Source organism: Aureobasidium pullulans (assembly GCF_000721785.1).
Source record: "Aureobasidium pullulans EXF-150 unplaced genomic scaffold scaffold_3, whole genome shotgun sequence".
Classification (NCBI taxonomy): domain Eukaryota; kingdom Fungi; phylum Ascomycota; class Dothideomycetes; order Dothideales; family Saccotheciaceae; genus Aureobasidium; species Aureobasidium pullulans.
The window spans coordinates 1,635,303-1,660,902 of record NW_021941023.1 but is presented as its reverse complement, the minus strand read 5'-3'; the positions used below and the strand labels follow the sequence as shown (position 1 = coordinate 1,660,902).

The window sequence follows — 25,600 nt, the reverse complement described above, 5'->3', positions numbered from 1 at the left end:
GCATACTTTTGCTCAATCTCTCCAGTCTCATTTCATACGCATCCCAAGGGCCAAAATGAATTTCGAGCTTTGCTCACAAGAGCAAAAGAGAAACCGACGCCTAAGAGATTCGAACTCTTGCTCCCGAAGGAAATAGATTTCTAGTCTATCGCTATAACCACTCAGCCAAAGCGCCGAACTGTTGTGAGTCAACTGATTGTAAATTATCATGTTTTCATGAAATCTAGTCTTCGAGATGCAGTCAACAATCCGATGGTGAGGTAGCAAACGGTTAGTAACATGTTGGCTCGCAGTCAGTCGACTTACAACAGTTCGGCGCTTTGGCTGAGTGGGCGCTGCGCGGCTTTGGGTACAGGAAAGAGTACGATAGAGGACAGAATGGGTTGCTTGGGCAGACGAGAAAAGAGTGGTCTGAACATGTTGGCCATGAGTTTGAAAATCGATAATGTGGTATGTCGGAAGCAGAGGTGCTGCGCTGCCTTCTGTGTGTGCGACACAGACTTGTCCGGAAATCGTGGCCTGCAGCGCCTACTTCGTGGTCCTGCTGAACATGTTGAATGTGGATGTAGGACGTGGGAGGATTGATGCCAGCTCTCTGAGCTAAGTGGGTGTCTGCCAGTGTGCGAAGCCTCGACTGATGACGTGTATGACTGTTGCTGGTATGACCTTGTCGGAACTTTCGACTATTCTCTAGTTCTTCAACGACCTGCTTGGTCGGGATATTCTCGCCTTAAGACTGTATGAGAGTAGAGACCGAAGCAGATGGGCCAGTTTGGAATCCTCGAACATGCTGCTGCCGGCGTGGCTTGCTGTTGGCCTATCTTGAGCCTATCGAACCCAAAATTCGACAAACAGAGAAGCAAGCATCATGTGAATAACGAACAACAATCATTGACCACAAGCAAAGAGAGTAACACACAAGACCAGGACGCACGCCGCTAATCGCGAGTTCCTCCCAAACCGACCAACATGCCGCTTCTGTCGATTGAACCGCCGTTGCTCAACAGCGCCAATCCGTGGTGCAGCACACGAGAGGACCTCGAAGCCCTCTACCTATGCCCCAACACGGGTGCTGTGACGACAAGGACGAGTCTACTTCACGGCTTCCCACACGATGACTCGATACACCAACATGCCTTCTTCTCTACGCAATCGCAAACCTCGACGACAGCACCCGATTACACCATCAGTGGGAAAGAGTACCCAGCCAGTCTCAACACATTAGGCTATTCGCCCACTCCGCTAGACACCTATCTCACCTGGATCGAGCAAATAGTCACTGCATCGCCGAATGAAAAACCCAAGCCTTTCGTCGTATCAGTTACGGGCTCGCCGCAACATGTCGCAGAATGCTACACCCGAGTCGCTGCCCTTGCTGCCCGTTTACACATACCGCTCGCAGTGGAGGTCAACCTCAGCTGTCCGAACATCGCAAACAAGCCACCACCAGCATATTCCCGTGACGCGCTGAAAGAGTATTTGGATGCATTGAAGGACATACCACGCACAGTGCCACTAGGCCTGAAGACACCCCCGTATACCTACGCCGGTCAATTCAAGACGCTGATAGATACGTTGCGTGGGGCTGAGACGCAAATCGACTTTCTTACTGCCACGAACACACTGGGATCTTGCCTTGTGCTTGGAAACGAGGGAGCTCGTCAGTATCAACCATTGCTTCCATCAGCAGCAGGTACGGGTATTGGTGGACTTGCAGGCGAGCCTTTGCACCCACTTGCTCTCGGAAATGTCGCGACACTGCGCCAAATGCTTAATGAACATGCAGGACTGCATGACATCGACATCATTGGTGTCGGCGGCGTTAGCGATGCGGCTGGTTTCGCACGCATGCGAGCAGTAGGTGCAAAGGTCGTGGCTGTAGGCACAGCTCTAGGCAGAGAAGGGCTACCAGTATTCGCCAAGATACTGCAAGGCCCAAAGACCTCCAAGTTGTGAACATGGGTAAACGACAGTATGCAATTTCGCTAATGATAATAATATGCCCAATCCTTTTGATCCTCTATGCAATGTACGCCATCAGGTTATGTAATAATTCACAGGTAGCTTAGGTGAAGACATCGGTCGCGAATCTGACGTTGCGGATGCCCTCGAACCACTCCTCAGCTTCCTTCTCAGTCTTGTCCTTGCCAAGATCCTTCGCCTTTTCCATGTAAATCTTCTGGCAAACTTGCTGTACACTGCGCTCAAGGCCACGGCTACCACAGACGTAAACTCTGCTGCCGGCATCCCAAAGCTCGAGAGCTTCCTTACGGTGCTCCCACAAGGCGTCCTGTGCATACTTTGATCCTCCGCTGGCGTCTGATTTTCTGCTGTAAGCACGAAGAATCTTGACGGCACCTGTAGCTTCCCACTTGTCAAAGTCCTCACGGTAGAGCTCATCCTCGTCGGGGCTTCTGCAGCCGATAACGAGAAGAGCAGGTGCGAGCTTGCGCCCAGCTTCGACCTGAGCGGCTCTTTCCTGTACGAAACCACGGAAGGGTGCGAGGCCCGTGCCGGCGCAGATCATGATGACGGGTGTGTTTTCGTAGTCGGTGGGCAGATGGAAAGCCTGGTTTGAGGGGCGCACGGCGACGTGCAACTTGTCTCCCGTGGCGAGCTTGGAGAGGTAGTTACTAGCTACACCGACATACTCGCCCATACCGCTCATGTGTGACTGGTGTAATACAGCGTAGGTGAGAGTAACGCGGTGAGGGCTGACAAGGCTTGATGAGGAGATTGAGTAAGATCTGGTGCGCATGGGAGGCAGACTGCTTATGAAAGCACCCAGAGGTAGTTGTACCGAAGGGAAGCGGTTGAGTAGGTCTAATAGCGAAACTCTCTTTTCGCTAATTTCCGTGCTGAAGGCATCACCAGAAAGTCGAACGAGCTCCTTCTTGGTCTCGTCATCTGTGCAGGCATCCAAAAGCAGCGTTACATTTCTCTTGGTTGCGGGCTGGCCAAGCTCAACATAGGCACCAAACAAGTCGTTGGCAGAGATCGGAACATTGGTAGGCAAAATCGTGCCTACGGCAGCCTTGATGGTCAAGACACTGTCCCAGGCGAGGTTGAACCTGCGCATGACACGCTGCACGCTCTCGGCTGGGTTGACAGGTAGTACATGCAGGTAGTCTCCGCTGCTGTAGGTTGCCGAAGCCGGTAGCTCGACTTCTATGTGTCTTTTCTCCGAGGCACCAGGCTTGGAAAGAAGCTTTGCATCAACAACTCTAGCCTCGTATACGTCGGCACGGAGGTGGGAGGATCGAACACTCGAGACCTCAACTGTGAGGCTTTGAGTGGCAGCTGAGTCGGTCGCACCACCATCGCCTCCGTACTTCTTCGACATTGCAGGCCAGAAGACTTCATCTTCCCACTTCTCGAACTCGCTGAACATGTCACCGTTCGCTGCATTGGCTGAGCCTCTCTCGCAGATGCGATCTCCGCCACGCGCAAGAAGAATGTTGTCGATCGCTGTTGGGATCTTGTGGAAGGTGTTCTTCCAGTCGCTGTGGCCAGCTCCAAAGACGGCATACTGGACCTTTGCAGACGAATTTCCTTCAAGTGATTCGAGCCAGTGATAGAAATGAGCAGCATTGTCTGCCGGTTCACCTTCGTATGAGCATGTGACTATTGCAATTGGCTGGTCTGTTGGTAGGTTATCCTTAGCAGAGTCAAGGGTATCGATTTTGGTGACCTTGAAACCATGAGATGGAGCATCAGCTGCAAGTCCTTGAGCAAAGGCTTGGCAGGTACCGGTATTAGATCCGTATAGAATTGTCAGGGGTCGCCCCTTACTATCACCAGCACCAGCGCTCTCTCTGGCCGCCTCACCATGCGGTCTAGATTGCTGCGTTGCGACAGGTGCTCCATTCGAAGAGAGAATTTGCTCGAGTTGAGTGGGGGTTCTGCCGTGACGAAGTTGAGCGTGCATGTAAAGGTGGTTGGGCTTAATGGTCAAGGTCGATTTGATCTGCAGGTCATACTTTGCGTCGTCCAGAGTGAAGTCAAAGTATTGAAGCAGCATCGCAACCACCAGTTGAGCCTCTTGCCATGCGAAGGGACGGCCGATACAGGCGCGAGAGCCATTGCCGAAGGGCTTCCAAGCATTGGGGGGAAGTTTGTTGAAGTTTTCGTCGAGCATTCTCTCAGGCTTGAACTCGTTGGCATCTTCTCCGTAGACAGCCGGGTCACGGTGAATCTTTGGTAGGAGTGCAATGATGGGCTCTCCCTTGAATACGGTGTATTCTCCACCAATAGTGTCGACTTCGTTGTTGGGCTGAATTGAGAAGGCGGGAGCAGTAGGCTGTAGTCGTAATGTCTCACGCAGGACTGCGTTGATGTAGGGAAGCTTGCTCAGGTGCTCAACTTTGATGCTTGCGTCTCCGATCACTTGGTCGACCTCTTCTTGAGCTTTTTTGTAGGCGGATGGATTTTTCAGCAGGTAATAGAAAAGGAAGGATAGAAGACCAGACGTAGTTTCATGGCCCGCTATGAGACTGGTGACTAGGTTGTCGATGATGCTGTCGTCGCTTAGAGAGTCACCATTTCTCGGGTCCTTGCCGTGGATCATAGCATGAAGTAGGTCCTTTCGTTGCCCAGGATGTTTTTTGCGGTTTTGCACCAGCTCGAGACTCAACTCTCGCATGTACTTGATGTCTTTCCAGTACTGATATTCTTCCTTACGGTAAAGGGCAGCCAAGAAGCCAGGTCTTCTGATACGTGCACCTGACTCTGACAAAACGTTTACCATGGCATCCACGAAAGGGTGCATTTGCTCTGCGTAGAATGAATTGAATCGATAGTCCATGGAGCAAAGGGCGAGGGTGTCCAAGGTCAGTCGTGTAAAGTCGTCTGTGACGTGAATTTTGTAATCATTTCCGTGGCGGGCCCATTTCATGACCAGTTGCGATGCTATGTCCTTCATGTCGTCGAACATGGATCGAATGTTAAGCGGTCCAAAAGCGGGGACCAGGACACGATGAGCAACCTCCCAATTGTGTTCGCCATTGTGCTGTGATGCCATCAGATCTGAATGTGTCACATCAAAACCATGGACATACTGCTGTGAAAAGGCCATCTCCAGTAAGATTTCTGACTTCTCCCAGAGCGGCAGTGACGACCTTGCCGAATCTCTTCTCGTCGCAGATTTCATTCATCAACTCAACCGAAGAGACGATTACTCGACGCTTTCCAAGTATTGAGAGGCTGTAAATAGAGCCTGAATGTTATCAGTTCTGCTGTCATTACTTGAAGCTTCGAGCATAGGTAATCACCATATTTGTCCGCAATGTCCATCAACGACTTGATAGGAACCTCAGGATCGATGTCGTTGACATTTCCAAGAAAAGGCCAGCCAGCTGGACCAGGAATAGGTGTAGACATTTTGATAGGTAGTGATGGAACAAATTGGTCCCAGTACCTGCCTGACGTCTCTTATATCAGTATTAATTCCTTCTGACATCTGTTAACCAGGCGTCGGAGCTCTCAAGCTTGGCTGCCGACACGGCCTATGGTCAGCCGACGCGCGAGCTTCCGTGTGATCCAAGCTTACCTCGGCTTTGCCAAATCACACGTACTTTGCGCTTCTTCGGGCAATCCTTGCGAGAACAACAGTCAGACAATCGAGAAACCAAATAGGTCTCGCAAGGCCTACCTTTCTTACTCCATCTCTCAGGGGGCGATGCATTCTTGGTGTCGTTGCAAGAGGCGAAATTAGAGGTCCGCTTCGCCGATTGATATGCAACAAAATACGAGAGACGATCGTGCATTTCCCTTCCTCTCCCTTGTCATGCGTGTAGCTGTAGAAACACACGATTCTCAAGAAGTCATCGGCGGCCTCCACTGAGATCGTACATTTCTACAGGCCGAATGACTCTAGACCTGAGTTGCGGGTGATGGCCGAATGCGACAGATCTCAACGCACGAGTGGTCAATTGTTTCGGAAGTTATCATTAGATCATGCGTACTTGAGTACATTAACGCCTGCCCCCTCTTCAGGCAGACTCATCCATGCAGCTAGCTATATATTATTCATGCTGACATAGGTATCATCACCGGACCACTCGTCTCAGCTTGACCCACAAGGGCGACTTGTCCCAAAAAGAGAAGACTTTTTGGTTGGTCCATTTACTGCTTTCTGGCATCAACTCCAGGTCGAAATTCCAGAAAACTTCCGTCAATAACAGACGACATTCGTGATATGCAAGATTGCGGCCGATACAATTGCGAGGTCCCGTTGAGAAAGGCTGAAATGCGGCATGGTTGTCGTTCTCGAAGCGTGAATCCTGCTCCAACCATCTTTCTGGTATGAAACTCTCTGCATCATAGAAGTTGGCCTCGGAGTGATATGTCGCCCATTGGCTCACAGAGACAGTGATGTCTTCGGGAATATATTCTCCACAAATTCTGGCACCACCTTTTGGAGTCTGTCGTGGCAATCCAGTCGGCACTGGGGGGTACAGTCTCATGCCTTCCTCGATACAAGCTGACAAGTATGGTAGCTGTTGCAACGCCTCGATCGTGATATCTTTGTCGGTTATAAAAGCAGAACGCAGCTCCCGAGTAAGCCTCTCGGTCGTGGCTGGGTTTCGGAGGAGATGGTATGTCAATCCGCTACAATTTTTGTCAGCAAAGTACTAGACCTTTTTCTACTAGAGCACGTACCTTAGCAATGTCGCCGTCGTCTCGGTCCCTGCTATCATAAACATTGCGGAGTTGCTATGCATCTCACTTAATGACATGCCTCCCTCTTGCCCAGCTTTTTTCAAAACAAAACTCCACAAGTCCGGCTTGGAAGGCGTTGTTTCCAGACGGCGGTCCACTCGATCAGCCGAATATTTGAAGTGGCTGACCTGCTTCTTGCGGATTGCATTGGTCAGGAATATGTTTAGCAGAGTCGTCATGCCAGGTATTAGCCTGACTGCACGAAGTCTTGTCATCGACTTGATTGACGCAAAGATGGTGGCAACCCATGGCGAGTACTCGGAACCCTCAAGCATGTGTAGAGACTCGGCCTAGAGGCACGGTTAGCATGTCTCTCACAAGAGAGTACAATATGGACACGAACAAAGGTGAGCTCTCCCATGATGTCAAACGTGGTGAAGTTGTAGTATGCAACCAGATCGATAGGAGCGTCAGTAAAGCTTAATGCATCCAACTTGTCTACAAGCAAGCTTGCCCATCTTTTGAAGAGAGGCTCTTCTTCTTTCAGCGCCTTGTCAGAAAATGCGTGTGATAGGACTCGTCGTTGTCGGGAATGACTGGCATCGTCTGAGCTTAGGATCGAGGTAGTTCCGTTAACAGGAATGGCATAAAGACGACGGTCTTTTGCAAAGCTCCTCTTGCCGGACAACCGGTGGCCGTAAATCTCCTTCCAAGCGTTTTTACCTGACAAGCCATTTGCATATGTATCTGCGTCGATATAGCTTATCTCTGTTGGCGAAACACGCACGACTGGACCGTACTGCGTGTGAAGGCGATGTTTTGCTTGAGTATCTTGTCCTCTCCACAACATGCACACAAGTGGTAGATTGCTTGCGGCCCATAGTTTTGGTCCTGGGAATTTGGACAGGGGTCCGAACCAGACATCGTATATCGTCGTCGCAACTTGGTAGGCGAGATACTAGATGTTGTCAGCATGCATGCAGCATGAGTTGTAGAGGTGGCTCGGTACCGAGAAGATAGTAAAGGTGAGCATTCTCCAGACGAGGTCCGGCGTATGTAAGGAGAGTCGTTCGACGTCCATAGCTCGACACGTACGTAGCGGAGTAACGGATTGAGGGAGTGCAGAGGATCTACATCGCGGATCTATCTGGGAGCGAGGACAGTCTAAATATGCTACGCCAATATCTTGAGAGAGTTCGAGCAAACATCATGCCCTGTGAGGCTTGTTCCCATCCGCGATTGCGTCTCTTCTTGCCAATCAAAACCTATCTCCTGCCCTCCCAGGACAGTGGAACGTTGAAAGAGTCATGAACGAACTACTGCAGGTTTCACGGCGTGTTCTCAAGACGCTTGTCGAAGTGAGGATGGTGCTAACGATAACCAGGGCAAATGTGCGGAGTTTGCTAAGCGTAACGAACATTGATGTGCCAAGCAAGGAATAGTCTTTTGATCTTCACAAACAAAGACGACGATCCGCAACTCGACTCGAATTTCCGACCGAGCAACATCCCTTAAAAGATATCAGACTCAGACGCTTACGTTGAGTGGACCCATTTGACACCAAGTTACGTGACTCGATTGCATATCCTCCATAAGTTTGCGACATCTTCGCGCAAAGAGCGGCTCGAAGAGTGGTTCTCCTGTAGGAGTAGTTGAAGTATTGGACAGGCCTTTATGGCGATACGTGCGTATGAATTTACTCTCGCAGACTTAAGGCTCAGCCATTCCGGAATTCCAAGGCGCCAAGATTATCTTCTCAGTCTCGGCCTACTCAAATCTGAATGATTTGGCTGATGGTTTTACGAAAACCGATTTTATGTACTCGAGCGGCTTTTGATCAGCACGCAGGCCACGCTTCAACTGACAGAAACGTTCGAATTTTACGAGGAGCAGCGACTCAACGCTCATCGGAAGTCTGCCACGCCCAAGTCTTGGGCAACTTTGTTTTTAAACAAGGAACGGGCCTTGGACATCCGGGCAACGCTCACACGCTTGAGGCTACATCCATGAATCGTGGCAGTCTCCATCTTTATCGCAGAGAACGCCGCGCATTCTGCGCGAAGAGGAGGTGGTCCTTCACTCCGATTGCACATCCTGCAAACGACCAATTTTGGTTAAGACAACTGTGCCAACGTATGCTTCGATAGAAACATCACTTTGATCATGGCGAAGGAGCGAGTGGAAGAGAAAGTGTGTACTCGCAGAAACGCTGCAACGCAAGAACAATCCGGGGGGTTGGTCTGCCGAAGCCGTCACCTATCTGGACCGTGCCTGCTCCACGCGCTTCTGATTGTACTCATGGATTCGGCCGTAATTCACAGATCTTCAAGATATCCTACCGATATGAGGCTGCATGCATACAGCAACTCAACGGCCCATAGTCCGTAGTCAAATTCAGCATGGCCGAGGTTCATCGTCTATAGTTGTCTGGCGAATATTGCGCACGTCTTCCAGCCATCTTCGACGGCCATAAGTAAAGAAGAGGATACATGTAGGACAATCAAAGGACTTGTCTGATTTCAAGTTATTATCGTAAGGGACAAGACATCACTAGCAAAACGGCAAGGAGCCTTGAGGAGCTGCCTTCCGGCTCTTAAGACTTATGATATCCTGACATGCACCCGAGGTACCAAACATGGCTCGAAGGTCGGAAACGACCTCTTCAGGCTGCTCATAGGCTAAGAAATGCCCACCACATCTCTTCTCGCTTTCGAAAACGACTGGTCCGAGAGTTCTTCCCCAGGTTCGGGGCACAATGGTGAGCTCCTGTGGAGAGGATCGTCAGCCTCGTGTATGGAGCATGGACCCGGTAGATAGAGCCGGGAACCCAATCGGCCGGGCGAGTATAGAATAGGCTAAGCCCAGTGAGCCTTCGGAAGAAGGTCACACAAAGGAGAAATACGAAGTAGACAGAGCCATCAAGATATATTCAATCACGCTTGGAGAGTCAAGACTGGGAATGAAAGACGTACCTTTGGTGCATAGCACAGTCCAAGCTTAACTCCACCAATCCAATGCTGAACACGGTCGCGAGTTGCTTCAGCCGAAGTATGTGTGGCTTCGTAATAAATCCTCAGAGAAGCCGCAGGACCAGCTTGCGAGAACCAGTAGATCGATATCCAGGTTAAAATCTCGTCGTCTGACCATGGATAGCGATCAGTCCAGTCATGGAGTTTTTCGTATATCCAAGAAAGCAGTGCAACAGGACTGTCAGTGAGTCCATAACCAACGGTTTGAGGTTTGGTGCCTATCGCGAAGCTACAGTCAGTCCTTGTCTTCCGGATGGCAGCTCGAATAAACTAGACATGATGCCAGTGCTAGACAGAGTCGTTTTCACTTACTCTGAATTGTCCTGTAGCCGCTTCCCTCATTGGCGAACCAGTCACTTCTTTCCCGACCCTTTTGTTCATCTTCAGTGTAAGGGGTCACCGCATGCTGAAGTGCCAGCAAAGGGCTCTCTGACCACTCTGGAGGGAACGCTCGAACCATGTTAATGTGAGAAGCCAAGCAAGACTCTGGGTAAAGTAGACCAATACTGCGAGTGATGTACATGCCCCAGTCTGACGAATCACAGCGTTAGTTTTGAATGGTAGCCGGATGATGACAATCTCATGTCTTACCTCCACCTTGTGTCACTGTACCAAGGCCCGATTAGCATGATCTCAAACCCGCCAGAGAACAAGATCTTCTTACCATATCTCTTGTATCCAAGAAGCTGCATCAAGCGGTGGCATGCTTCAGCGTATTGACCAAGACCAAACCCTTTCTTCTTGATTCCTAGTCGGGACTGAGCAAGGTCACAATGCATAAGACCCGTATCAATTGCTTACCTGCACTCCAAGCATAGTTTGGTAGAGAGGGCGCGACAACATGGAATTTGACACCATTGGCATCTCCTGCCAATGATGATAGCATCTTGGTCACCTCGATATAGCTGCCAGGCTGCCATCACGGTATCAGTCATGAAGAGATAAAGAGCGACCATCCATAAACCTACCCAGCCATGAACGAAGAGCAACGGAACAGCATCTTGTGCGGGACTTGGCTGATGCAAAAAGTGCAATTCGGTTTCACCAAAGCCATCGATGGTCACATTTGCCTTGAAGTTAGGAAGCTCGTTCAATTTGGCCTCTGCCTTTCTCCAGTCAAATGTGTTCCGCCAGTACGACGTCAGCCTCTTGACATCAGCCAGAGGGCTTCCATAAGCCCACTCCGCGTCTTCAAGCTGCGACGATGAGTATAGGTCTGAAGACTATAGCCACGTAATGCTTACCTCGTCCGGGAAGGTAGCGAGATCAAGTCTCTTCCGGAGGTCTTCGAGACGGGATTCAGGAACAGCAATTTGATAAGGAATAGGGGCCATGGTGTCACGATGAATATGTAGGACAGCAACCGCAGTTGGAGTCCGTATGTACTCACAAGCCTCAACGTTGTCGCACGTCGTCACCTGCCGAGCGGGGGATGAGTTCGAGGGAGGATAAGCTTACCGATTTGAGCCGCCTTTCTGCGCCTCACCCGTCACCTCTTTCATCACTCCCATCGCCTCTCCTGAACAACACGCGCTTGGCTCGTAGAGTCATAGGGGCCTGCCGTGGCCTGTTTCGAGATGCAACTGCTTCCCGACATGAATCAATGCCTTGCGATGTAGAGCCTCAATAATGCATTCGGCCCATATGGAAAAGGTGTCAATGTTCATCGATCGAAAGCGTCATTCTAGCTGGATGTACCGAAGTTTAACCTCATGCTTGGACATCGTCACCGGTTTGCCGGAACATTTGTCAGATCATCTCCAAAGATTTACATGAGTTGACATGGGATTTGCCCCGAAACGGGCAAGGCACAAATCGATCAGCGTCGATCAGCATCAAATTCCAGCGTGCGAGCGTCAATCCCGTTCATGATGAAGCATTCCTTTATGACAGCCCTGTCGTCTGCTCCTTGGAACGGCACGTCTTCACGCAACTGTGCCATACACACAAAGTCAGTGTCGTCCGTGGCAGGACAACCCAGTGACGTCTTTCTTCATGGGGAACCGAATAAGCGGCTCAGTGATAGACGGCTCTTGAACCCATCTTTGCCGCTCTCGGCGACTCTCTTCAGCTGGTATGACGATCCGAACCACAGCACGGTGTCAGGATCATCAGGGAATCGAGAAATTGCGTAGGTGCACAGCAAAAGAGTGCTGATTGCGAACCATAGGAACTCACAATGATAGGTACATAAAGATAGCCATGTTTCCTCGTGGTGGTCTTTGCATCGCTTTTACTATTGCTACCATTTCCTGCCCCTCTTGGTCTACGGTTAGACCACTCTCTCAAGATGCAGGCCATTTCAATTGCTCTCGCTCTTCTTTCGCTTACTGGTTCTGCTCTTGCCGTCCCAGCACCTGTTGAACCTGTACCTTCACCTACAGTCACCGCAGCCCCTTCTCTCGACGACCGTGATCTGATCGGCGACCTTACAGGAGCTGTCAACGGTGTTTTGGGCGACGCTGTAGGAGATATCAACAGCGCTCTCTCCAAAGTGGGAGCTGGCCAACTTGCTGGAAACCAAGCATGGAGCACCATCTCATCGGCTTTGGCACAAGTCACAGCGACCAAGACTCAGACCAACGCTGCATCGGCTATTTCTCAGCTCTCGAGCATTCACGCCGCAAAGCCTTCGGCCAACCTGTTCGAGTTTGTTGCTGCAATCGCTGCTGAGGGTCTGACTGCAAACTCAGTCACAGATCTTCTGGGCTTCGTCGATGGCTTGGCCTCTGGACAGAACAGTATGAGCAACGTCAACATTCAGAAGCCCAAGGACACAATCTATCCTAAAAAGGGCAACGACCCCAAGTACAGTGTTACCGAGTCTTCGCTTCGTTCTGCCATCTATATTCCTCCTGCCTTCAAGATGGGAGCTGTTCAGCCTGTAATTCTCATGCCCGGAACAGGTGCAACCGGCTACTTCACATATATCGGCAACTACATCAAGCTCTTGACTGGCTCAAGCTACGCCGATCCTGTCTGGCTCAACATTCCTGGATACCTCTTGAACGATGCCCAGGTTAACGCAGAGTATGCTGCTTACGCCATCAACTACATTGCCAGCATCACTGGCAAGCCGGTGTCCATCATCGGCTGGTCCCAAGGCAACATCGACCTCCAGTGGGCTTTCAAGTACTTTACTTCGACCGTGAAGAACACCAGAAATCACATTGCCATCAGTCCCGACTATGCTGGCACCGTCAACGCAAACTTGATCTGTCCCGATGGTCTTCCCTGTGACCCGTCCGTCCTGCAGCAGCAGTACAAGGGTACCAGCAACTTTATCGACAAGATGAGACTCAACAACGGCGACTCTGCATACGTGCCTACCACAACTGTCTACAGTGGACTCTTCGACGAGATCGTCGAGCCTCAACAAGGCACTGGTGCTTCGGCTTTCCTCAACGACGCCCGCAAGGTGGGTGTGACCAATAACTACCTTCAGGGTATCTGCCCCGGTCTTGCTGGCGGTTCCTTCTACACCCACGAAGGTGTTCTTTACAACCCTATCGCCTTCGGACTCGTCAAGGACGCCCTTGTTAATGGCGGTGCCGGAAAGACTTCTCGCATCGACGTCAACAGGCTGTGCAACCAGTACCTTGCCGACGGTCTCAACGTTGGCGACCTACTCATCACTGAGAATTCCATCGTAGTCGCGGCGCTAGCTCTCGTCCTCTACACACCCAAGGTCACCGTGGAGCCAGCCATCAAGGCCTACGCCACTTACTAAATCAACCAACCCTATTAACGACACCTATCTTTTGTAAATATATTTGGTCGCGAAAACTTGTACATATGTCATGACCGATAAAACCGCGCTGTAGAGCAGCTTGCGATGATGAAAGCTAATGACTCTCCTTTCTGTCTGTATATATCTCGCTATCTACCTATCATTTCTCCTTTCTCTTGATGAGCCAGACCCTTGGTGTGTGTATGTATATGTGTTTGTTGCAAATTACGAAAGCGGATTCTCTTTGAAGTGCCGTAAAGCTAATCGCCTTTCCCATGTGGTCATGATCAAAAGCTATGCTATGTAATCATGCTGTGCTGCAATCGTGGTTCGTCTCAACATTCGGGGTGTTCGTGATGTCGTCAAGCTTATTATGTACTCGTGGGTATCGTGTTTAGAGAGGCAGCAACTCCAGAAGCCCAATGATGAGGCGGGCAACGAGGGGCTACACGAAGGGGTGAGTACAAGAGTCATCAGAACAGGCAGGATGGAAGGTTGAGACGTACAGTGTGGATGTTTCTCACAGCGCTGCTTCCCAAGGTAGCGGCAGTACTGCTTCCAACGAGGACGAAGCCGCCATCTGTAGTAGCACCCGATGCGACAGTAGTAGTTACAGGAGATGTAGCGGTGGTGCTGTGTCCACTTGCAATGATGAGACCACCCCCAGAGATTGCGGTTGTCTGAGAAGAGGATGGCGATGCAGTCAGAGGCTGAGAAGCGGGCGTGGTGGTTGTGACAGCAGAGCCTCCAGAAACAATCACACCGCCAGTGATGATGGACGAGATGGAGCCAGTACAGGCAGCGCCGCTCGGGCAGCAAGCGACATGGCCAGCCTGATCAGGAGCACAGATGGCTGAGTTGGCGCAGCAAAGACCTGGGGCCCCGATGTTCGCACAGTTCTTGTAGCCAGTTGGACACGACGTTGGGTCAACAGCCCGTTTGGCGACTTCGTGGAGTGTTTCGTTAGAGGCCGTCTGCTGCGACCAGTCGAGCACGGACAGAAACGGCGAGAAGAGTGATGCGTTGGTCAACGACACCAAGACCAGTAAGACGGTAACCAGTGACCAAACGTGAGATTGAGGCGACATGATGAACAACGACTTCTTCAAAGATAGTCTCTCCTGGTCCAAGTAGTATGTCTTTTGTCCAAGGTGCATAGAACTGATCAACCTCGGGCGGTCAAGTCTGTTTTGTTCTCGGCTGTTGGCAGGTCGATGCTCTGAACATGGCCCATGCGCTACACAGCTCAATCTTTCCATGAGCTTGGTATCACCTTGCACAGCACTTTCGGCAGACAAGTGTATTTTACAAAAAACTGTCGAGAGACAAGACTATAGAAACTCAGGTGGAAGCTGTGCGAAGACGCTTTTCATGAGTATAGCACTGTGATGATCGTTGACTCGTCGGTTGACACTGTGAAAGCGAAAATCAGCTACAAAAGGCAGGTACCCAGACTGATGGCTCTTTCTAAATGACTGCAAGTATCAAAATCGGAAAAAAACGAGATAAACCTTTGGTGCAATCCTCTGTTGAACATTCCCAACAAGCATACATCAGCAAAGCGAGCATCAGCTATTGAATCCATCATGTTGTATCTCATATCGTTGTTCTTCACATACTTTCAGATTGTTTACTCGCAGACCGCCTGCCAATTCTTCAGCTCTACGGGCAACGACTACACAGCATGGTCGGAGAGCCACATAGCCACATGGTGCAAGGACCATGACCCTTCCTCTACATCTCAATGCGCCAGTGAGTCCGCACCGCTAGATGAACCGGAATACCATTGACACGGAGAAGCTGTTGTGTGGCCACCCTACGTTCCGTATCCCCGTCGCGTTGAATTCCATCGCAACCTATAGGAGTGGTTCCTGCAAGTCAATCCGAATATCGGCACAAGAAAGGACTGTATCGCCCGCTCATCCGCGCTCCATATCGACTCCACAACCCACAAGAACCGTCTTTCAGAAGCCGTCACCTGCGATCTATACAACTTCCACCCCCAGCGAAGGAACGAGTGCGTATGCTTCCCCATCTATAGAGACAATGTCACCCAGATCTCTACCGTCGTCCACGACATGTACAAAGTCTTCGAGACCACTTCAGTTTTCTACCCCCCGGTCCAAGTCGTCGAAAGCTGTCTACTTGCAGCTGCAACACAAGGCCCGCCTACTGTTTGCAACTCCCACAAGTCAAAATGTCCGAAATCCGTGCAAGTCGTCAGTAGGGAACCCAGAGTCCTTGGAGGCTTTCCATATTGCCCAACGCCTGGTCGGCAAGCACGACAGCATTTACCGGCCCGTACCCTTGCTGAATCGTGGAAGTATGCCATAACTTCGACATCAACATCAATCAAAAGCTCGCCCACCAAGGACTGGTCCTCCTTGCCGACTGATGCGACTTGTGAAAGAAACGAGACAAGAGCAGAGAAGAAGCAATGCAGACAAGACATGTGCATGTGGGGGTTCCTTCGGGCCTGGATGTCTCCCGAGGTCAAGGCGGTCACTGCCCTTGACTCCAATGGTGTGTTCCTGTTCGCCACCGAGAGAACAGATTACGCCACCATGACTGGACCTCATTGGGGAACTGTTGCCAATCCTGCTTCCACCACGACGCCCTGGCCGACGACGACGTCCAAGGGCAAGAAGACAAAGACCAAGTCGACCTACGACACTTCGATGCTGAAGAGCGTCGAATCACATCTCAAGGAGATAGGTATGACCGAATTGGTGTCTTCCAAGCCAACTTCTAGACCAAAACTGGTCTGTCACGACGAATTCAGCTGTCGAGAATGGTGCAGCCTGAAAGAGGGCAAAAGTTTCTCACGAATGATGTGGCTGCTTGTGGGCGGTCTCGCGGTCACTGCAGTAGCGGGCTTGGGTATGGCCTTGAAACTATGGGGTAAACACATCGGTCTGCGCTGGCGTAAGTCTCGTGCTGAGCGCCGCAGGAAAGCAGAGAAAGACATTCAGGAATCAGAATCCGTCACAACTGATCCTGGACCTGTGCAGGGTCTGGAACTCGTACGAATCTCTCCAGCTGGCAACAGAGGTAGAGGAAGGGTGCGATTCCAGGGTGATGGAGCTGACAGCACCTTTGACATGTCTGATGGCTCAAACAATGGTCTCAGGAGAGTGAGCGACCATGAATCCCACCTCAGTTTGATGTCGACATAGAGTCTACGAAGGTGATTGATGAGCATTCATAGGAGTCGAAAGACTTGGGTCGGTATATCACATTTTCCGCTCAGAACACAACAAATTCATAAGGCCAAATATCAGCTCAAGTGACTTTGCTCGTTTGTCTCTAATGATTGCTGTGATATGTTCGAGTAGGGGGGGCGCAAAAGAACATCAGATCAGATTAGATGCCATGCAACCCGCCTTGGCAGCAACTTTGTTGCATCGACAAGCTCCACGTCATTGTCCCAATCTTGCACCACTTTGCGTCGCGAACAAGTAGCAAGGACAAAGTAGCTGTTCCAGCGCCATACATCGCCCGTCATGATGTCTCTCTTGCTAGCGGTCTTTTTGCTGAACCTCGCCATCCACCTCATCAACACTCTTGGAGCAGCGACTCTCAACGAGCTGGTTCGAACATGACAGGCCATTTTTGAGTCTACAAGTGCTGATGAATTACAGCTCTGGGTCCTCTACAACAAGCTCCCTACACCAACGGCAAAAGATGCGCAAAACTCGGCACGACTGAAGAAGGAGGTGGTCCGCCTGAAGCGTGAGATGAACGCTGTCAGTGCACAAGACGAGTTTGCCAGATGGGCCAAACTGCGTAGAACGCACGACAAAGCTGTCGCCGAGTACGAGAAGAGCAGTATGTGGAACCCGGACTACGCGTTGATGTGTAAAAATGGCATTCTGATAGATGCGACACAGCAACCTCGGTTCAAGACACCAAAGCCAAGTTCGACAAGACGGCCAATGTTCTTCGCTGGTTGGGTACAAACGGTATGCGCTACCTGCTACAGTTCTGGTTCTCGCGTCAAGCACTTTTCTGGCTGCCGCAGGGCTGGGTTCCTGGCTACGTCGAATGGCTTCTCGCATTCCCCAGAGCACCCAAGGGCAGTATCAGCATTCAGCTTTGGGGCATCGCGTGCGCCAGCGTTATTTCCCTATCGAGCGAAGCAATCGTTGCTACCTATGTGCTGGCTACAAAACGCCCCGACATGAAGGCTGGCAAGCAAGAGCAGGAGCCCCAGGCATTTAAGAACGATGGAGCAACAACCACGTCGGCAGATGGCGAGAAGGAATTGTAAATTCAGGCAGAGAGCACACATAAGCCGTAGTGATACCCAAGAGGATTTTTGTACATGATATGTCTCTCAACATTTTGACGCAAGATCTTCAAAGCAGAGCTCAGAAACTGCAACACGAGTGAGATGATCTTGGCAGATCGTTGGGCTCAATCTAGGCGTCGATTTTGAACTCGTGACCTTGGGAAAGGTAGTGGTCGCCGAGTCTTCGAATCCGCCAGGTACATCTATGTTTTCGTCTATGTGAAGAGTTTTGCAAGATGATATGTGTCTTGTGTACGGACAGAACATGTGTGAAGCAGCGCATATCGGCGTCAATGTCTTCAGACATGGTCAATCGTGGACGCAAGTCATGCTGTCATTGCAAAAGAAAGAAGAGGAATTTCTTGTTTGAGGAAAGGTCGGAAGCGTTCACGAGGAGACGAGAAAAGAAAGTCTCGAAGCTGGCGACGGCTTAGTAAGAGATTTCGGCGGCTTACAGAGCAAGAAGAGCATCATTAATTGGCAATTAACGCGCTAGCCACGCGCGACGCCAAACACGACTTTTGCAACAACACGCGCGTGCTGTTTAAGAAGTTGCTGTCTCCCTCGTCCTTCTTGCTCCCCTCCCATATCTGCATCTACACGGTCTTGACGACTGCTTCTGTTTCTGCTTCTTCTTTGATACCCCTCCTGCTTCCACTACATCTTTAGTACTTCTCATCGAGACCCTTGCATCTCGTCCACCCCTCATTGCCCCTCGAGACTCGCTGTCTCCCCCCTCTCATATCCTCATCTCTTACCACCACATAAACGCGTCACAATGTTCGTGTACAAGCGCGGTAAGTCTCATCACATGGCCATCATCTCATCGAGGATGCTAATTCAGACACAGATGGACGCAAGGAGCGTGTCCAGTTCGACAAGATCACAGCCCGTGTCTCGAGGTTGTGTTACGGCCTTGACCCCGACCACGTCGATGCTGCCGCCATTACCATGAAGGTCATTGCTGGTGTCTACCAAGGTGTCAACACCATTCAATTGGATGATTTGGTAAGTTATCTCGACGTTTCCGTTAAAATCTCTTCTCCGTACTGACCTTCCATCTCCACAGGCTGCCGAGACTGCCGCATACATGACCACCACCCACCCCGACTACGCCGTGCTCGCCGCACGTATCGCCGTGTCGAACCTCCACAAGCAGACCAAGAAGCAATTCTCTGCCGTCATCTCGGATTTGTACCACTACATCAACCCCAAGACCAGAAAGGCCGCCCCTATGATCTCCGAGGAGACATACAAGACCGTCATGGACCACGCAGAAGAGCTCAACTCGGCCATTGTCTACGACAGAGATTTCAACTACCAGTACTTCGGTTTCAAGACGTTGGAGCGTTCATACCTCCTCAGACTCGAGGGCAAGGTTGCCGAGAGACCCCAGCAGATGATCATGCGTGTTGCTGTCGGCATCCACGGCGAGGACATTGAGGCTGCCATCGAAACATACAACTTGATGTCGCTCAAGTACTTCACCCACGCCTCGCCTACTCTGTTCAGCGCCGGCACTCCCCAGCCTCAGCTCGCTTCATGCTTCCTGATCGACATGAAGGATGATTCGATTGACGGTATCTACGACACCCTCAAGACCTGCGCCATGATCTCGAAGAACGCTGGTGGTATTGGTCTCAACGCTCACTGCATTCGTGCCACTGGCTCTTACATCGCTGGTACCAACGGTACCTCGAACGGTCTTGTTCCCATGCTCCGTGTCTTCAACAACACTGCCAGATATGTTGACCAGGGTGGCAACAAGCGTCCCGGTGCCTTCGCCATCTACCTCGAGCCTTGGCACGCTGATGTCTTCGCTTTCCTCGACCTCCGCAAGAACCACGGTAAGGAGGAGGTTCGTGCTCGCGACCTCTTCTACGCCCTCTGGATCCCCGATCTCTTCATGAAGCGTGTGGAGCAAAACTCCACCTGGACTCTGATGTGCCCCAGCGAGTGCCCCGGCCTTGCCGATGTCTACGGTGATGAGTTCGAGGCCTTGTACGAGAAGTACGAGCGCGAGGGTCGTGGTCGCGACACCATCCGCGCTCAGAAGCTCTGGTACGCCATCCTCGAGGCTCAAACCGAGACTGGTAACCCTTTCATGCTCTACAAGGATGCTTGCAACCGCAAGAGCAACCAGAAGAACCTTGGTGTCATTCGCAGCTCCAACTTGTGCACCGAGATTATCGAGTACACCGCTCCCGATGAGGTCGCCGTCTGCAACTTGGCTTCTCTTGCCCTTCCCACCTTCGTCGACATGAACGAGGAGAAGTTCGATTTCAAGAAGCTCCACGAGGTTGTTCAGGTCGTCACCAAGAACTTGAACAAGATCATCGAGATCAACCACTACCCTGTCCCTGAGGCTCGCAAGAGTAACTTCCGTCACCGTCCCATCGGTCTCGGTGTTAGTGGTCTTGCCGATGCCTTCCTTGCCCTCCGCATGCCTTTCGACTCACCCGAGGCTAGACAGCTCAACATCCAGATCTTCGAGACCATCTACCACGCTGCTTTGACTGCATCTTGCGACTTGGCTGAGAAGCTCGGCCCTTACGAGACCTACCCTGGCTCCCCCGTGTCCAAGGGCGAGCTCCAGTACGATATGTGGGGCGTCACTCCCTCCGATCTCTGGGACTGGGAGGCTCTGAAGGAGAAGATCGCCAAGGATGGTGTTCGCAACTCGCTACTCGTTGCCCCCATGCCCACTGCCAGTACCTCGCAGATCATGGGCTTCAACGAATGCTTCGAGCCCTACACCTCCAACATCTACTCTCGTCGTGTCCTTGCTGGTGAATTCCAGGTTGTCAACCCCTGGTTGCTCAAGGATCTTGTCGACCGTGGTTTGTGGTCTGACAACATGAAGAACCGCATCATCGCCGACAGTGGTTCCATTCAGCGCATTCCTAACATTCCCGATGACCTGAAGGCTCTCTACAAGACCGTCTGGGAACTCAGTCAACGTCACATCGTCCAGATGGCCGCTGACCGTGGTGCCTTCATTGACCAGTCTCAATCCCTCAACATCCACATGCAGGCTCCCACCATGGGCAAGATTACCAGCATGCACTTCACTGGCTGGAAGCTTGGTCTGAAGACTGGCATGTACTACCTTCGTACCACGGCTGCCGCCGCTCCTATCCAGTTCACTGTCGATCAGGAGAAGCTCAAGGTCGTCGACACCAACGTCGCCCGCAACCCAGCTAAGAAGCGCGGAATTGCCGGCACCGGTTCTCCTGCCACCCAATCTCCCACTCCTCAGCCCATGTACCAATCGAAGCAGCTTCAAAACTCCGAGGTCGCTAACGGTGTCCCCACCCCTTCGACCACTCCCCCTCTGGAGGCTGAGGCCGCTCAAACTCCCAAGAAGGAGTTGCCTATGAGAGCACCCCCATTCACTGCTGACCTCCCTGAAGGAAGCAGTCCTAAATTGGTTGCCGCCGACAGCACTATCGGTACTCCTGACGAGGAGGTTCAGAGAACCGTCAAGCAGGATGAAGATGCTGCCGACGACAGCAAAGACCGCGAAGGTGACATCTACGCCGACGCTGTCCTTGCTTGCAGCATCGAAAACCCCGAGGCCTGCATTATGTGCAGTGGTTAGAGTGTATCTCTTGATGGGAAATTTGATTATGTATTATGAGGGTAGGAAGCGATTGTATTCTGGCGCGGGTATAGGGGACTGGTTGGAAATTGGCGTACAGGTTGAACGTCGTTTTTACAGCATTCGAGTGTAATGATAGATAGCTATTTAGAATCACAACCGATTTGATCATTCAAACTTGTGTCCACAGTGTTTCATGTAACTGGTGAGATTCATGTAACTGGTGAGAGCTCTGGTCTACCGTTCTCGCAGTCACATTAACGACCCAGTTGTGGCTCAAGGACTGGTCACAACGCTCTTCATCCATCGCATTATACAATTGGTTATCAGATCAAGCAACGTAAAAGAGTTATGTAGCTCAATGCATGATGGTGTGTAATGTGGTTCAAGGTACAGAGTGTGAGTTCTGGAGTCACATCGTTTGGACAGAATATTTGGATTGAAGAAGCTCTACTTTTGCGAAATGAGCGAACCGCAACTGACGTGGACCGACTAAACTTATCTGATAGGGGAACTGAAACTAATACCCATCCTGGTGATTCTGTACTGCCATGAACACACCCGAGTTCTTGGTGTAAGCACTCGAGTATCGTAGGAGAGATCTGGTCGTGAACATCAGGGTGTTCCTCCGGACAAGCCTCGGATGAGAACAGCAACTGCAACCGAGCCGAGACAGCACCCAAAAGTGGATTGGTGTGGGCGCGTAATGTCACAACCTCACAGGTCGAACATGCAGCGCAGTCAGCGATTCACAATGCACAGCATGCTTTTTTCACGTCTCATTGGCGGCGTCTCCATGTGCTGCCCAGACTCTAGAGTGTCCACGAGTCCGCTCGCGCGACGCAAGCACAATGCTAATCAGATTCACAGTGTTTGTCGGGACGACCTGGAGCCTGCTGACAGTGTAGGGTCAAGGAAATTGACATGAAATTGACTGCTCCTTGCGAGATGTCCCAGACTAGGACTGCAGAAATATCGTCTCTTACCCAGCGCCACCGAACATCGCGTTTAAAGATATGCCACCCATCGCTCAAGCGGCTGCTTGCACATGCAGGACCCAGCCAGATAATTCCCGGCTATTCGCTCGCCAGTGGGTTCGGCAACGATCTTGTCCGAGTCCAGCCAATATCGCTTTGATGGGGTGTGGCACACAGAGCCTCCCGAGTCGCATGTAACCACACTATCCAAGACCCAGTCTGAGAAGGCTTTCCCCTCAAATGTGATAACCCCACTTGCATTCAGGAAGCACGGCTTGGGTTCCTGATATGGCAGTTGAGAGGTAATGATCTAGTGGACCCTTGCAGTGCTGGCTGTTATCGTTTAAGGTTACTCTCTTCCGCCTCATCGCCATCTTGTCTTATTCTCTGTGTCGACTACAGTAACTATTGGTGACTCTAGAGTCTCACATCATCATTCATTTTCAGATTCTACGATACACGGCTTGCGTATGCTACAACAACTACGCAATCTGACTGTTGCGCAATTGTTTGCATCTTACCAACTGGAAAGTAGAATTTCAAACTCCAGAGAACCGACTCGACACCATCTGTCCATTCCCATGACTGCGACGGTTCATCGCTATCTCTGACGCGACATCCAAAGTCTATACGTCTCTATATAGCGACTCAAAAGACGAAGAGGCGTCTATCGCCGAGCCTCTAACTTTGCTAATAATGCCGAACGTTATCCAAAGTATTTCAGCTCACCTTCAGAGGGCAATCACAACTGTTCAAAGCAGCGCTTCCTCAGAACTCGATAAGCGGATAAACATACCTACAAATAGCACAAGCCCACCCGGTCTCATCGAAGCGAACACACGAGACCCGTGGTCAAAATCTGGGAAATACGCTTTGGGATGGGTTTACTTCTGCGTAATATTAATGGTATTTGCATGCCTCCTGCATCTATACCACATCTGGACGGATAAGATACGTACGGCACTTTACAAAGAAGACGCTGCAGTATCAGCGATGATCGAGTCCCCTGCGACAGACTACGAATTGTCAGTGCTCAGCACAGATAGATCGACGAACAAATTCTTCCCCCGTGAGGGACCATTACCGGAAGGGCCCAAGATGCAGTCATCTTTGTCGTCTATGTGGCTGGTCAACAATGCGATAGCCTTCTTTCGATTTCTATTCTACCGGCCAATTCCAGTAATCAGATTGAGGAAAGGCTGGCGACCGATCATTTTTCCATCCATCGGAGCAGTTCTTCTTGTCTCGGTCGCCTTGGTATTTGTCGTGCTATACTGCTTTATTCCACAACCTCTGTATTGGCAAAGCATTCAATATGGCTCTCCGCCACTGGCTATTCGAGCTGGTATGATCGCGGTTGCCATGATGCCTTGGATTGTTGGACTTAGCATGAAGGCAAACCTCATCTCTTTCCTGACAGGAATCGGGCACGAACGACTTAACGTGTTGCATCGATGGCTCGCATATCTATGCCTACTTTTGAGTCTGATTCACACCATTCCTTTCTACGTTACACCAATCTGGTCTGAAGGGGGCCTGGGTGTTTTCCAATCGGCCTTCGGTAATTCCGGGATCTACGTCTATGGATCTGGAGTTGCAGCTCTGGTACCTCTCGTATTCCTTTGCGTGCATTCTTTGCCACCTTTCCGCCGGAAGATGTACGAGCTATTCGTAGTGATGCATGTCCCAGTTTCCATCGTATTCATAGCCATGTTATTCTGGCACTGCAAGAACTTCCTAACCTCCTGGCATTACCTGTGGGCAACCACAGCGATTTGGTTCATTTCCTATGTTATCCGCCTTTTCTTCTTGAACTGGACAAACTACTTGCGACTATCATGGTTGGTAGGCGAAGAAGCAGCCGTGACATTGATGCCCGAAAACGCCATCAAAGTCACCATACCCACACAGATGAAGTGGAAAGCCGGACAGTACGTTTATCTCAGAATGCCAGGAATCTCGGTCTTCGAAAACCACCCCTTCACCATCGCATCTCTCTGGAGCGACGATTTCCCCTCTCAATATGGCGAAGAATACAGAGACATGGTCCTGGTCTTTCGTCCTTTTGGAGGCTTCACCAAGAAGGTCCTCGACTCCGCACTGGAAAACGGACCTTGGCACACCTATCGCGCCTTCCTCGATGGCCCCTACGGTGGTATGAAACGCGCCCTCCACTCTTTCGACCACGTTGTCCTCTTCGCAGGTGGCAGCGGCATAACAGCACTAGTCTCACAGCTCCTCGACCTCATCAAACGCCTCCGCGACGGCAAAGCAGTGACAAAATCCGTTCAAGTGATCTGGGCACTCAAACGTCCGGAAACATTAGAATGGTTCAAAGAAGAATTGCGTATCTGTAGAGAATTTGCTCCGCCGGATACTGTTCAGTGTCAATTCTATATCACTGCTGCGAAACGCCAGCAACGCACTGGAGAACTGGTCTCTGCACAAACGCCCACGAGACCAATCAGCATGATGTTCCACAGTAAGGTTAACGAGGCTTTCCAAAACATCGCCAATAACAGACTCTCCACCATTTCCGCAAACACGAACAGAAACTCAGCTCTGATCATGGAAGAAGCAGCCGGTGATCCAGAAAGAGAGAAGGTGCTGAGAAGGGAAAACGAAGATCGCCCAAGACCACTGCCACAAGCCCATCTCTTACCTATGAGAAGTGCGTCCCGGAACGGCCGTGTTTCTCCTCCACCTTCAGAACTATCAACTCCTCGCCTCACGTTAGCGGAAAAGAGGAAATCGCAACAAATGTCCATTCCCCTACCCGACCCGGCATCGCCAGCCTACCTCCAACAATGCACACCACCTTCCAACCCCAACGATTTCGACTTCGGCTTCCCCTCCACCCCAACCGAGTTCCAGAAGAACCTCATGCGCTTCGCCTTTCTCCCTGCTGCGGTGAAATCAAGGAAAAGTGGTTGGAGTACAGAGTATGGAAGACCAGATATACCATTCATGCTTAGGGAGATGAGTGCAGAGTGGACGGGCAGAAGAACCTGTGTGTTTGTGTGTGGGCCACCGGGTATGAGGGTGGATGTTAGCAATACTGTTGCCGAGTTGCAGAGGACGGTGTGGAACGTACCTGGGAGGGATGAGGTGTATTTGCATGCCGAGAATTATGCGATTTGAGCGGGAGAAAGATAGAACAATATGGGTGTTGGGTTTGATAGTGTGGATCTGTATATTTGTAATGTTTGATTTTCTACGTAAACGAAACTGTAAAGAGCATCCCGTCTCCATTCCTCACGCGAGGCCTCTGCTATAGCTGCCAAAAGGCAATAGATTCATGAGCTACTGTGG

General features: G+C 50.9%; 10 protein-coding genes across 10 annotated transcripts; 6 read left to right on the top strand and 4 right to left on the bottom strand.

Moving 5' to 3' along the window:
• The first annotated feature begins 848 nt into the window (after positions 1 to 848).
• Positions 849 to 2,318, top strand: M438DRAFT_343152 (FMN-linked oxidoreductase). Its single transcript, XM_029904917.1, has one exon. It carries the CDS (start codon positions 970 to 972, stop codon positions 1,954 to 1,956), a length of 987 nt encoding a protein of 328 aa, XP_029764235.1. The 5' UTR covers positions 849 to 969; the 3' UTR covers positions 1,957 to 2,318.
• On the bottom strand, positions 2,066 to 5,379 carry M438DRAFT_267736 (cytochrome P450; the record flags this gene model as incomplete). Its single annotated transcript, XM_029900208.1, has 3 exons — positions 2,066 to 5,008; positions 5,058 to 5,215; positions 5,271 to 5,379. 3 exons carry the CDS (start codon positions 5,377 to 5,379, stop codon positions 2,066 to 2,068), a joined length of 3,210 nt encoding a protein of 1,069 aa, XP_029764234.1.
• A 321-nt stretch (positions 5,380 to 5,700) lies between these two features.
• Positions 5,701 to 7,935, bottom strand: M438DRAFT_343150 (cytochrome P450). The gene is made up of 4 exons (XM_029904916.1): positions 7,670 to 7,935; positions 7,064 to 7,618; positions 6,661 to 7,010; positions 5,701 to 6,609 (listed from the first exon to the last, which is right to left on the bottom strand). The coding sequence occupies exons 1-4, from the start codon at positions 7,739 to 7,741 to the stop codon at positions 6,048 to 6,050; spliced, it is 1,539 nt and encodes a 512-aa protein (XP_029764233.1). The 5' UTR covers positions 7,742 to 7,935; the 3' UTR covers positions 5,701 to 6,047.
• A 1,218-nt stretch (positions 7,936 to 9,153) lies between these two features.
• On the bottom strand, positions 9,154 to 11,275 carry M438DRAFT_343149 (alpha/beta-hydrolase). The gene is made up of 8 exons (XM_029904915.1): positions 10,934 to 11,275; positions 10,658 to 10,885; positions 10,491 to 10,602; positions 10,354 to 10,437; positions 10,281 to 10,295; positions 10,002 to 10,220; positions 9,633 to 9,907; positions 9,154 to 9,426 (listed from the first exon to the last, which is right to left on the bottom strand). Exons 1-8 carry the CDS (start codon positions 11,021 to 11,023, stop codon positions 9,211 to 9,213), a joined length of 1,239 nt encoding a protein of 412 aa, XP_029764232.1. The 5' UTR covers positions 11,024 to 11,275; the 3' UTR covers positions 9,154 to 9,210.
• Positions 11,276 to 11,799: 524 nt separating this feature from the next.
• Positions 11,800 to 13,656, top strand: M438DRAFT_137385 (alpha/beta-hydrolase). Its single transcript, XM_029898870.1, has 2 exons — positions 11,800 to 11,820; positions 11,876 to 13,656. The coding sequence occupies exon 2, from the start codon at positions 11,980 to 11,982 to the stop codon at positions 13,417 to 13,419; it is 1,440 nt and encodes a 479-aa protein (XP_029764231.1). The 5' UTR covers positions 11,800 to 11,820; positions 11,876 to 11,979; the 3' UTR covers positions 13,420 to 13,656.
• A 157-nt stretch (positions 13,657 to 13,813) lies between these two features.
• On the bottom strand, positions 13,814 to 14,507 carry M438DRAFT_332500 (uncharacterized protein; the record flags this gene model as incomplete). The annotated part of the gene is made up of 2 exons (XM_029903511.1): positions 13,814 to 13,864; positions 13,926 to 14,507. The coding sequence occupies 2 exons, from the start codon at positions 14,505 to 14,507 to the stop codon at positions 13,814 to 13,816; spliced, it is 633 nt and encodes a 210-aa protein (XP_029764230.1).
• Positions 14,508 to 15,197: 690 nt separating this feature from the next.
• M438DRAFT_343146 (uncharacterized protein) lies at positions 15,198 to 16,677 on the top strand. The gene has a single exon (XM_029904914.1). It carries the CDS (start codon positions 15,498 to 15,500, stop codon positions 16,593 to 16,595), a length of 1,098 nt encoding a protein of 365 aa, XP_029764229.1. The 5' UTR covers positions 15,198 to 15,497; the 3' UTR covers positions 16,596 to 16,677.
• A 182-nt stretch (positions 16,678 to 16,859) lies between these two features.
• M438DRAFT_291155 (protein get1) lies at positions 16,860 to 17,848 on the top strand. The gene is made up of 3 exons (XM_029901737.1): positions 16,860 to 17,009; positions 17,061 to 17,247; positions 17,310 to 17,848. The coding sequence occupies exons 1-3, from the start codon at positions 16,923 to 16,925 to the stop codon at positions 17,687 to 17,689; spliced, it is 654 nt and encodes a 217-aa protein (XP_029764228.1). The 5' UTR covers positions 16,860 to 16,922; the 3' UTR covers positions 17,690 to 17,848.
• Positions 17,849 to 18,268: 420 nt separating this feature from the next.
• On the top strand, positions 18,269 to 21,437 carry M438DRAFT_395023 (uncharacterized protein). The gene is made up of 3 exons (XM_029909191.1): positions 18,269 to 18,507; positions 18,561 to 18,718; positions 18,780 to 21,437. Exons 1-3 carry the CDS (start codon positions 18,489 to 18,491, stop codon positions 21,309 to 21,311), a joined length of 2,709 nt encoding a protein of 902 aa, XP_029764227.1. The 5' UTR covers positions 18,269 to 18,488; the 3' UTR covers positions 21,312 to 21,437.
• A 1,216-nt stretch (positions 21,438 to 22,653) lies between these two features.
• On the top strand, positions 22,654 to 25,476 carry M438DRAFT_313167 (putative FRE ferric reductase-like transmembrane component). The gene has a single exon (XM_029902546.1). It carries the CDS (start codon positions 22,985 to 22,987, stop codon positions 25,427 to 25,429), a length of 2,445 nt encoding a protein of 814 aa, XP_029764226.1. The 5' UTR covers positions 22,654 to 22,984; the 3' UTR covers positions 25,430 to 25,476.
• The last annotated feature ends 124 nt before the right edge of the window (positions 25,477 to 25,600 follow it).

What these genes read in the sequence shown, in the direction of transcription:
- M438DRAFT_343150 (XM_029904916.1), bottom strand. Translation starts at nt 7,741, where the DNA reads ATGGACGTCGAACGACTCTCCTTACATACGCCGGACCTCGTCTGGAGA. An exon ending in TCATGGGAGAGCTCACCTTT is followed by an intron (nt 7,011 to 7,063) that starts GTTCGTGTCCAT and finishes CCGTGCCTCTAG; the next exon opens with GCCGAGTCTCTACACATGCT. An exon ending in ACGACGGCGACATTGCTAAG is followed by an intron (nt 6,610 to 6,660) that starts GTACGTGCTCTA and finishes CAAAAATTGTAG; the next exon opens with CGGATTGACATACCATCTCC.
- M438DRAFT_313167 (XM_029902546.1), top strand. Translation starts at nt 22,985, where the DNA reads ATGCCGAACGTTATCCAAAGTATTTCAGCTCACCTTCAGAGGGCAATC.
- M438DRAFT_291155 (XM_029901737.1), top strand. Translation starts at nt 16,923, where the DNA reads ATGATGTCTCTCTTGCTAGCGGTCTTTTTGCTGAACCTCGCCATCCAC. An exon ending in CAGCGACTCTCAACGAGCTG is followed by an intron (nt 17,010 to 17,060) that starts GTTCGAACATGA and finishes GATGAATTACAG; the next exon opens with CTCTGGGTCCTCTACAACAA. An exon ending in CGCCGAGTACGAGAAGAGCA is followed by an intron (nt 17,248 to 17,309) that starts GTATGTGGAACC and finishes GATGCGACACAG; the next exon opens with CAACCTCGGTTCAAGACACC.
- M438DRAFT_343152 (XM_029904917.1), top strand. Translation starts at nt 970, where the DNA reads ATGCCGCTTCTGTCGATTGAACCGCCGTTGCTCAACAGCGCCAATCCG.
- M438DRAFT_395023 (XM_029909191.1), top strand. An exon ending in CCATTCAATTGGATGATTTG is followed by an intron (nt 18,719 to 18,779) that starts GTAAGTTATCTC and finishes CCATCTCCACAG; the next exon opens with GCTGCCGAGACTGCCGCATA.
- M438DRAFT_343146 (XM_029904914.1), top strand. Translation starts at nt 15,498, where the DNA reads ATGTACAAAGTCTTCGAGACCACTTCAGTTTTCTACCCCCCGGTCCAA.
- M438DRAFT_137385 (XM_029898870.1), top strand. Translation starts at nt 11,980, where the DNA reads ATGCAGGCCATTTCAATTGCTCTCGCTCTTCTTTCGCTTACTGGTTCT.
- M438DRAFT_343149 (XM_029904915.1), bottom strand. Translation starts at nt 11,023, where the DNA reads ATGGCCCCTATTCCTTATCAAATTGCTGTTCCTGAATCCCGTCTCGAA. An exon ending in TCGCTACCTTCCCGGACGAG is followed by an intron (nt 10,886 to 10,933) that starts GTAAGCATTACG and finishes TCATCGTCGCAG; the next exon opens with CTTGAAGACGCGGAGTGGGC. An exon ending in GACTGTGCTATGCACCAAAG is followed by an intron (nt 9,427 to 9,632) that starts GTACGTCTTTCA and finishes TCCTCTCCACAG; the next exon opens with GAGCTCACCATTGTGCCCCG.